At 37.3% G+C, this 9,911-nt stretch overlaps 1 protein-coding gene across 1 annotated transcript in view; it reads right to left on the reverse strand.

Moving 5' to 3' along the window:
• The window catches only part of vps53 (VPS53 subunit of GARP complex), a 36,245-nt gene that overhangs the window by 16,306 nt on the left and 10,028 nt on the right, over positions 1–9,911 (reverse strand). The window contains exons 5-11 of the mRNA XM_024277413.2: positions 8,239–8,325; positions 6,302–6,417; positions 5,749–5,868; positions 3,440–3,518; positions 3,216–3,359; positions 2,995–3,137; positions 334–475 (exon numbers count right to left, since the gene is read on the reverse strand). Coding sequence (XP_024133181.2) covers positions 334–475; positions 2,995–3,137; positions 3,216–3,359; positions 3,440–3,518; positions 5,749–5,868; positions 6,302–6,417; positions 8,239–8,325 — 831 coding nt within the window. The remainder of the gene's footprint in view (positions 1–333; positions 476–2,994; positions 3,138–3,215; positions 3,360–3,439; positions 3,519–5,748; positions 5,869–6,301; positions 6,418–8,238; positions 8,326–9,911) is intronic.

Consider the following 9,911-nt stretch of genomic DNA (forward strand, 5'->3'; position numbering starts at 1 on the left):
TGATGGTTACAGATGTAAAACTTATCACTACACACTTTATACACTTTTCTCAGGCAAACATGAACATTTTCACAATTTTCTCTCCTGTTTATACTCTCAGAGTTCAAAACTTCCTAGAAAATAGTCAATGTTTAAAGAATGAAAACAAATATCTGATGGTGATTAGAGCTTTACATATCAGATTTAGTCCCACTCCATTTAGAGCAATCAATCGATCAATCAATCCATGAAATATGTTTTTAGGACTGTGGGAGGAAGCTCAAGTGATCAGAAATGCATGTAAACTCCCCATCTAAAATATCAGCAGTGTTCATCCGTGTGGGGTTTTCTCACCCCTGGCGTGTCCGTCAAAGTGCATCCTGTGAAGCGTTTGGCCAGCAAGCCCTCAAAATTTGTGGTTCTCTGTATTGCAAACAGAAGCAGCTTCACTTCGATTTCCTTCGCCCGTGTCCGCATGACTTTGGCGAGCTCTGCCCTGAAGAACACACAACACAGATGGAGTCAATGTGCGAGCACCATTTTTTGTCACTTGCACAAAGAAGGGTCTTAGAAAGACTATTCAAGTTTTCTTTTCTTTGTACCCCACTCTCCCAGAAAAATAATTTCAAAAATTTCAATTACATTAAGAGAAAAACTATAGAAGTGATATAGAGCATAAACTGTGATTTTATATTGTTTTTCCGTGAGAACTGCAGAAAGCTGCTGTTTGGCCTTCAAGCATCAAAAAAGGAGGTCACCAAACTCAAGTGCGATATCTTAACTTCTGAAAAGAAATATGATTTTCTCTTCTTGCTAAACATAATAAACCCAGTTGTAAAAATAGTAAAAAAATAACAGAAGAAATATGTTCCATGAATATCAAATAGGGGACAAAGTTGTTTTTCGTAAAGTTGCTTTCTTGTGTGCTGCAAATATTTGGTATTTTGCAAATGCAGTCATGTATAAGAGGAAATTAACATTGGAACCCAAACTTTGACAAGATATGCTTCTATTTTTAGATCCTGATACTAAAATACTTAACAATAATTCACAGCACATGTACTGGTACACTTGTGAAGCTGCTTTTAATGGTGGAAAACATCCACTTTTCTTCTCCTCCTTAGAACCAGCTTTTCTTTTATGTGTGAACCAGCAGCTCCCTTCTTGCTGGACATTCAGGACGACACTTTGACCACAGAGTCTGGGTGTCATTTGTGTTGCTCTGTCTAAAGGCAGAACTTGAGAATAGAATGACAGCTTGTGTTGTTTCTAGTGAGAGTCAACAATGGTGGAACAATGACGGGGTCTCCTGAGCACAGTAATGCTGTCATGTCAGGCTGGAAGGAGCTTTATTCTAAGGAAGGAGCAGCACACAGTGCCAATGGAATTTGTCATGGGGTAAAAGACTGACAACAGGTCAGTGCCTTTGTGGGCCACTTAGTTCAACTAAACACAAAGCTGTACACTCAGAGTCACTAAAAGCCTGGAAAAAGAGGGGAGCTCTTTCTAAAAAGCTAAAAAATCCTGATGGCTGACTTTTCAAAATTTTGAATTTAGTTGTCATCTCTTTTTCCATTCGGAATCATCCACTTGCAGACAAATAAGCTTAGTTTCCACTCAGCGATACAGTCTGGTAAGGAGTGGTAAGGTACATAAGTGGCGTAAACCGCTAGTGAGTCATTGTAGTGCGACGACTAGAAAAGGAACAACAATGGAGGTCATCCAGCAGCTCATGTTGTTCTTGCTTTACAGTTTGGAGGCATTTTCAATATAAACTCGTGACCAAAAGAATACACAGGAAACTGTAAAAACCCTGAATGCTTACAAACGTTGGAAACGTTAGCTTAAACGAGTGCTATATTGGTGCTTTCTAATGTCGTCGTCACTTTCTGTCAAAAAATGGATGATAGGTCGATTAATCAAAATGAGTTGATCTAAACTTGATAGATCAACAATCTATCCATAAAAGTAGACATTGATCTAACAAATAAAGTCAAAGTCAGCTAGCTACATGCTATAATGAGATTTCCCATAGGACAGCTAATGCTAACGCTCAGTCGACCTAAACATACTGTACATTAGTTACTATAAATGAACATACACAGGCATTTTTTTACAAACTATTTTAAGGAAATATTTTTAAAGTAACCATTTGTAGTCAAAAAAACGTTTTTTTGCTCATATTTTCTTCTTCTTCTGGAATACGGTGTAATGCTGTAGCGTGATCACCACCTAGTGGTCAAACTGAGACACTCTCCAGGAGAGGCAGAACAAATGTTGGAGCTTCTCCGTTTGAGAAGCCATCCAACACTGTATGGTATTAACAATCTCATTATAACTTCCCTAATACATTTTACAGTATGTGAACTGAATCAGATTAATATGAATATCTACAAAACATATATAGATTATTCATGTATTTCTAAACAAAAGCGTCCAAATAGGTAAACAGTGTAAATTAAAAATTGAATTGAATCAAATGGAATTGAGTGGATCGAAAGAATAAAATAAAAAAATCAGAATCGAATTGATCCAGAGTCCTGGGAATCGAATCACTTCAGGAAATTATTGGTGATACTCAGCCCTAATGGGTGGCTACAGTGGTACTGCCTCAACCATTGCAATTTTCAACAGGCCTACAACCAATAAGGACCCCCAAGAGGTACGGTTCTGTACTGTTTAATGGGCCCATTTTAGAATGGAAACGCTCAAAATACCAGACCGGACCGTACCGGACCAGAGCTAGTGGAAGAGATTGTAAACGAAGGGATGATGGGATATCAGCTGAGGTTTTACTTCAGTCTAACAGTCCCATCCACAACCCAGTAGTGAGTTTCTAATGAACTCCTGGCAGTCTTCTCAAACTATGTCCTAGAAAACGACACAGGTTTCTTGATTTTGGCTAAAAACAATATAATTATAATTAAAAGACGCTTTTACAATTGATCAAAATATGATTGGAGTGGGACTATATCCCATTTGTCTCTTCAATGTGTTTTAAAGTGTGCCTCTTACTTGGTGATGTGGCAGAACTCCACAGCGATGCGCTCCGTCATGCACCACTCTTCAGGAAACATGCGGCCGTATTTTTCTTCATAGTCCAGCAGTTGACGCTTGATCCAGGCATACCGCCGATCAATTTTGTCCAACCAAGCTACCTATATCAACCATCATGAAATATGAGGTTAGTCAAAAAGTTGACCAAAATATATAGTAAATGACTTATTTTGACTCACGTCTTGATTTTCTTGGAAAAGAACTAAATACTCTGAGAGGTGCTGCCTTATGAACTTTTTAATGATCTCCTGTTTGATTCGAGGATCAAGCACGTTTGCTACCAGACAGGCGTCTCTCAGCACGTTACTGGGTCCACCTGCTCTCTGCAGGAGAGAATTGGGACATTTTCCTTTGTATTTCAACAAAAGAAGACAACAAGTTGACTTTTCTGTGTCAGGTTTACCTTAGAGCCTTGTGCAGGAAAGGCCTCTTCAAAATCTGCCAGGATCTGAGTTCCCAGCTCACTCTGAGCTGCTTTTACTCTACAAGCAAAAAGTGACAAATCATCAGCAATAATGAAAACAGTCCAAAATGTAGAAGGGACAGTTTTGTGTCTTTTAAAAATTAAAACTGTTAAGATAAAAAAAATAATAATTAATGGCTGCACAAGGTTTCATGATACCCATGATAGGGTAAAATAACAACAATTCCCACCTAAAACACCCTATTTCTCTGTCTTTGCACTGAAACCAAGCTTTCTAGGAAAATTAGATACATACTAAATGAACTAATATATATATTCTAATTGGGATCAAACACAAAAATAAAGAAAATCAACTTTTAGTCCTTTGATACAAATGGATTAAACTCAGATCTCCAGTCTGCAGTGTAGACAGTGTATCCTGCTGCTAGAATACATAAGCAGTCACTGATTCCCTCTAAGTTGATAATAGCTTAACTGGGACAGACTGTTTCAATAATATGATAAAGACCCAGAGGGTTAATTAAAAAAAATAATCAGACTTGAACTTGTTCAAAGGTGACAGCAGCTCTGATTCCATTTAGTCACGGTTCAAAGAGTGTCTGGACAAAAGATTATCCTGAAAGTGAATTAAATGGGATGATGAGAAATGTAGGCACTCATAAAGCTTTAATGTGAATGCTAATGAGCCGGTAACGCTGTTAAAAAAAAAAAAGAAAAAGAAAATTCTAACATTTGTCTAAAATGTGCTTTTACCTCAGCTCCATTTATTTATTATGCCTCTATTTCACTAACACATCACCTGGGCTGCTGCTTATTAAGATCAGAAATAATTCACTATTATATCTGGATTTCGGTTTAGTGGTAATTGCAAAGTGAATCAAAAACTCAATTGTCTTAATAAGTTAATAGTAAGACATTTTATAAATCATAAGGAATTAAAACAAGATAAATATTTCTTAAAAAGAAAATCATTTGTAATAAAAAAGGCAATTATTAGTTTATTTATAATTATTATTTGGGCACATGAGTAATTTATTTTACATTTTAGCTTTTTGTTTTTTTTCCCCTTTTGTCAAATTTCTACGTAAGCCAAAAACAGCCAGTCATACTTTAAGAAAAAAAAAATTGTGATAACGAGATCCACTATTAAGAGAAAATGAATTTTTCGTGATAATGAGATAGTGGATCTCGTTATCACACGAGAGGGGTTTTGTGCATAGGATGGAACTTAGGCATTTAGGGAGTGTAGATTCCCTAAAAAATTAAAAATAGACTAAAAAACAATTTTGGGGGAGTGTTTTCTGCCATTTTTGTTGCTAAACCGCAAAATAAAGAGATTTAAAACAGATCAAATCTCAGTGTCTTGGTGCGGGAAAGGAAGAGAGGGACATTACTGTATATTTTTCATTATCTCGTTATCACGAGAAAACACAATTTGCTTTCTCATGTAACGAGATAGTGCATCTTGTTATCACGAGAAAACAATTAAAAAAAAGTAGGGGAGGCTTTGTTGGGTTCTGTAAATTTCTGACTGTTTTAATTTTTTCCATTATCAGACGAGTTCAGACATTCTTCCTCCTCCCCACCCCTGTATGTGACATGAGCTACCACACAGGCATAATAACCAACCAATAAAGGAGAGACACGTTCTCTGCACTCTGCCCTTTTCTTTGACCCCTTGTTAATGGCCATTTCAGGAAGAAAAAAAAAAGTCACTTTTTAAATTTTTTTTTCTAAAGGGCAAGCACTAAATATAGATTACTGTAAACCGATTCTTTTTATTGGGAAATGCTACTATAAATGTAAAAAAAAAAGGACACACCAAAGTGTCCGGGGTTCAAAACATTGCAAAATTAAATTAAAAAAAAAAGTATTCAAATACATTTATTCCAAACGCAGAGATTTTGGAAGAATGCACAACAACAACCTTAAAGCATTTACAAAACTTGAGTCTCAACAAACAAAAGAGGCTTGCACACACAGAGAAATAAAAAAGTGTCTGTGCTAGCTCACAATAGAAGAAATGCTGGTACAATAAAAGCCTATTCAATGAGTTTCCTTCCCGTGCTTTCCACATGTGTGGGACACTTCTTGTATGTGTGTATAAACAGGATGTAATACACAAATACCCCACCAAATCCTGAAACCACTTTTTCAGCCGTTCAGGGAAAAAAAATGTTATGGAACATTTCAGCAAAGAGATTCCCCTCTGGCTACTGGAAATGAACTCCAGAGTTATGCTGATCACAAAACAGTTAAACATGTACAACTGTGTGTGTGTTACATACCTCTCTGACAGCTGCCTGATCTGAGGTATACCCATATACTTGTGGAAATGTTCAAGCACGTTGACAACTCCTTGCAACAAGTTGGCCACTTCCCCGTACTGCCTCTTTCTGGTCATCGCTCTAGAACACCAAAATCACAGCTCACAGATTAGATTGTAAAGTTCTTCATAGACCGTTATATTCTCATTTACCTGCATCTCCAAAGCAGAGTTTGTGAATTCATTAAAAACTAAGTAAACTGCATGATGAGTAGTTACAGCTCTGTTGCTGTAGGCTTCAGATTACATTTTTCTGTACACAGAGGATGTTTTTACATCCTTGCTAATAAATTTCATTGTAGTATAAATCAATAACACTCAAGCTTCAGGACAAAAATATTTAGAAAAACGTCTCCCCGTTTACAGGTAAGATCTGATGGTTTTTTTGTATATACCAGCGATCTCGTGGGCGAAGCGAAAATCATGCATTTCTAATCATTTCAGTAGGCTCAAAGACACATGCTTTTGGGGGCATTTCGGAAATGCTTGTTAAGTTAAAGATTCGTTGTACCCACTCTAACGAGTCAACACCCCCCGCCAGCATATGCAGATGGTTCAGGGTGGTGATGGAAGTGGTGAGGTGGCGCTTGGCATGGTCCAGCTGTTTTATGTCCCTCGTAATCTCCTTCACCTGTGCACAAACAAGTCAGACTGTGTGTGTAAAAATAAAACCAGATGCGTCAGAAAAGGAGGGAGTTAAAGTCCCACTCCAATCATATTTTGATCTATCGTAAAAGCGTTATGATTATGATGTTGTTGGGCAAAACATTTTTTAAAATCATGGGTCGTTTTCTAGGACATAGTTTCTGCAGAGTGCCAGGAGTTCATTAGAAATTCACCTTTAAGTTGTGGGCGGGACATCTGGTGCGGAAGTAAGTCTCAACTAATATCCCATCACCCCTTTCCTTGCACTCTCTTCTGCTAGCTTACAGCCCCTCACAACCCCAAACTAACATTAATGGAGGTATAAAAATGGCGAGTGAAATTGGAGCTGTCCAGCTATACAGTTTGGAGGCAGATGCAAGCTCAGAAGAGGAAAATGAAGACCTGAATACAGTGGTCCCCAACCCTTTTCAAGCCATGAACCGGTTTAAATTAGTCAATTTTTTCACAGACCGGTCCAAACGGGCGCAAAGTTGGCACTTCTTTAAAGATTCCAGTTTCTGAAAATCTATTTTCAAAATAAATGCTACTAAAAGAACTGTTGCTTAAAAGTCTAAAAACATCAGTAGATATTTTTTATACAGATGATGAAGGTTCAATGAAAGAAACTTGTTGATTTGTTGAAGTCGTTTCTGATTTGAAATAATTCCATAAAGGAAACATTACATGATTTTTTTTCCCAATTGAATGTCTTTTTAACACTCAATATATGCTCTGATTCTCTTTCAGGGCAAAAAGATTTATCATATTTTGTTTTTATATAAATCTTCATTCATTTGGTATTTTTTTTCAACACAAAGGAAAATTTTCTGTGCTAAAGTTTCTGAACGAATGCCTACCTAATTCAGCCTTGCTGAAGGAAAATTCTCAAACGTCCCTTTTACAAGTTTCCACAAATTAACCACTTTGACTGATAAGTTGTACGTAAACTGTTTGCGGCTGGTTTAAACTTTGTAATGAAAATTTTCCATTAATGTCAAAGTGGAGGCTAACAACCGGACGCTAGCTTCAGCTACGTCTGATTTTTAAGGGTTCATGGATAAATAAATCTGCACGTGTGAAACAGTTGAGAGTCTGTAGTCACATATTAGCTTCTGCTACATGAAGATTCTCTCAATAATTCCGTATATCGAGGAAGGCTGTCTGTAAACAGCAGCTTTATTGTTCTTTGAAGTCGAAGGTGTTTATTCGGTTTCCTCACTGACTCTTTTCTCCCAAAAGAAACTTTCCAAATACATTTTACTGTTTGGTTCTTTTTAGCTTTTGGCTACTAGCTTAGCAATCCAGGTAGCCATGCAGGTATAAGTCATATCACCGAGACGAATGTTGTGGAAAAAAAATCCAGCAGTTTTCCAAAATAAAGCTTCCTTCAGGTTCAGAATCAGGACCAAGCCAGGGTCCAGGTCTGTGGCCCAGGGGTTGGGGACCACTGCCTTGATGGATCTACTTGTCAGCGAGTGGATGCATCAGAATGGAGTGGAACAGGGAGACTTGGGCCCGCCCATTTTAGTTGCTGTGTCACAACTGAGCTTTTTCAAACAGTGGGTTTTCATCTGCTCCCAATTCATTATGATTTGACTAAAGAAATACTTAGAAACACAGTTTTAATCTTAAATTCTTTTACATGCCCTCCATCATGTGAAAAATGCAACAAGAACATGTTAAAAACACCATTTTCATTGGAGTGGGTCTTTAAAGTGTGGGGACTCATTAGAAGAGACACGATTATCAATAACAGACAATATCATCATACTACGCCATCTTGGTGTGTCAGTGAGTTTGTGCGTACCATTTGCTCAGATTTCTCTGCTTTGTCCTTTATGTCTTTGATTTTGCCGAAGAGCTGCTGAATGGCTATCTGAGCCTCCTCCAAAGCCTGCACAAAACAAACAGCATCAAAGAATCAATAGTGTTGCAGCCACAGCAAAAGACATGCTAAAAACCAAATGTTAATGTCAATTTACGTTGCCATGTTGCTCTTCATTTGTCTTTACCCTCTGCAGCTTGTGTTGCTGGAATCACCGGACAATCAAACTTTGTTCAATATTTAGTTTTCCTGACTTTGTGAATGCAAGGTGACCAAACATCAGTGATAATTCTCCCAGTCATGCTCAAATGTTGTGCTTTCATCAAACAACTTTTAACCCAAAAGTCGTTTGACCAAACTCTCAATTTGCTCATAATTTTCCAAACATTAAAAATCCAATGAAGCGTAAACCTGCAGAACAGTCAACCTAGACATGACGAATGATTCTCCACAGAAAAAAAAATATATGCACGCCGTTTCATTTGCTCCCAAGTAATTTATGGAATAAGTGGATAATAATTTATAGAACAAAGTCAAACACACAGGAGTTCATCCTCTCCCGCGTTTGCTAAGATGTGAGCTTTTCTTGACTTTTTTCCAGTTAAACTGTTTTGCTTTCCATCTGTTCGCTTGTTTGAAATACAAGTGGTGTCAAATATACACGAAAGATGAATCCCTCAAGAGGTACAGGAAGCCTCATCCATCATTTATGAAGAATGATAGAACATTACAGCAGTCGCTTTTCTTCCTTTTTGCAAGTCATGACTACAGAGGTTCTGCCTAACTTTAGTTTATATTTTATAAGGGTTTTTTTTATCTGTGAAAGAAGAAAGAAAGGTTATCTGAATTTTCTTTGGTTGTGGATTCACACTCCACTTGAGTCATGGATGTGAAATATTATGTGATAAATAAACAATTATGTGGATTTGAGTCTTTTTTTTTGCTAATTTAGAATGTGGTTTTCTTTCAATGAATTAATTATTCATTAAGAAAATAAAAGTTTTTGTCAGCCGATGTTGGGACAGATTTTCAGTGTCAAATATCAACAAGAATATCAACTTTGCTGAGGAGTTTAAGGGTGAAGTTTTGTTCCTTTTTTAATCCAATGACATTGCAGTTTGATTAATGTCTTCACTTTTGTCTGGTTAAACAAGAAATGTATGCAATATAATTAATATAAATAAAGCGTATACAAATAAACATCTTGTTCGTCCCATTGACTGTATAAGAGAACTGGACTGAGTGAGTGTGATGTTGCCCCTCAGAAAATAAATGACAAATGAAGACAATTCAGTCGCCATTTTGGAACCAGACATTCTCACTAAGCAATGATTGGTCCGTGTCGGTCTAAGTCTACATTTATTTGGCAACCACTCTCTCTAATCTGGAGTGAGCATGCTCGAAGGCCACAATGTTCAACAAACTGGTGTACGTCAAAGAGTGGCGCACAGGCGGTGTGTGCAAAAGAGAGGAGGGGGCCATCGTTTGCGGCTCAGAGGTAGTGGAACTCTGATTTAATAGGAACAATCAGCACATCAAAAAACGACACTCAAAACATCAATTTTTGACGCAGAGGTCTTAACCATGCATCAATATATGACTTGGGAATGAAAATGTGTTGATTTGGGAAGATGTATGCATTATTTTTATTGCTA

Source organism: Oryzias melastigma, linkage group LG13 (assembly GCF_002922805.2).
Source record: "Oryzias melastigma strain HK-1 linkage group LG13, ASM292280v2, whole genome shotgun sequence".
In the NCBI taxonomy this organism is placed as follows: Eukaryota; Metazoa; Chordata; class Actinopteri; order Beloniformes; family Adrianichthyidae; genus Oryzias; species Oryzias melastigma.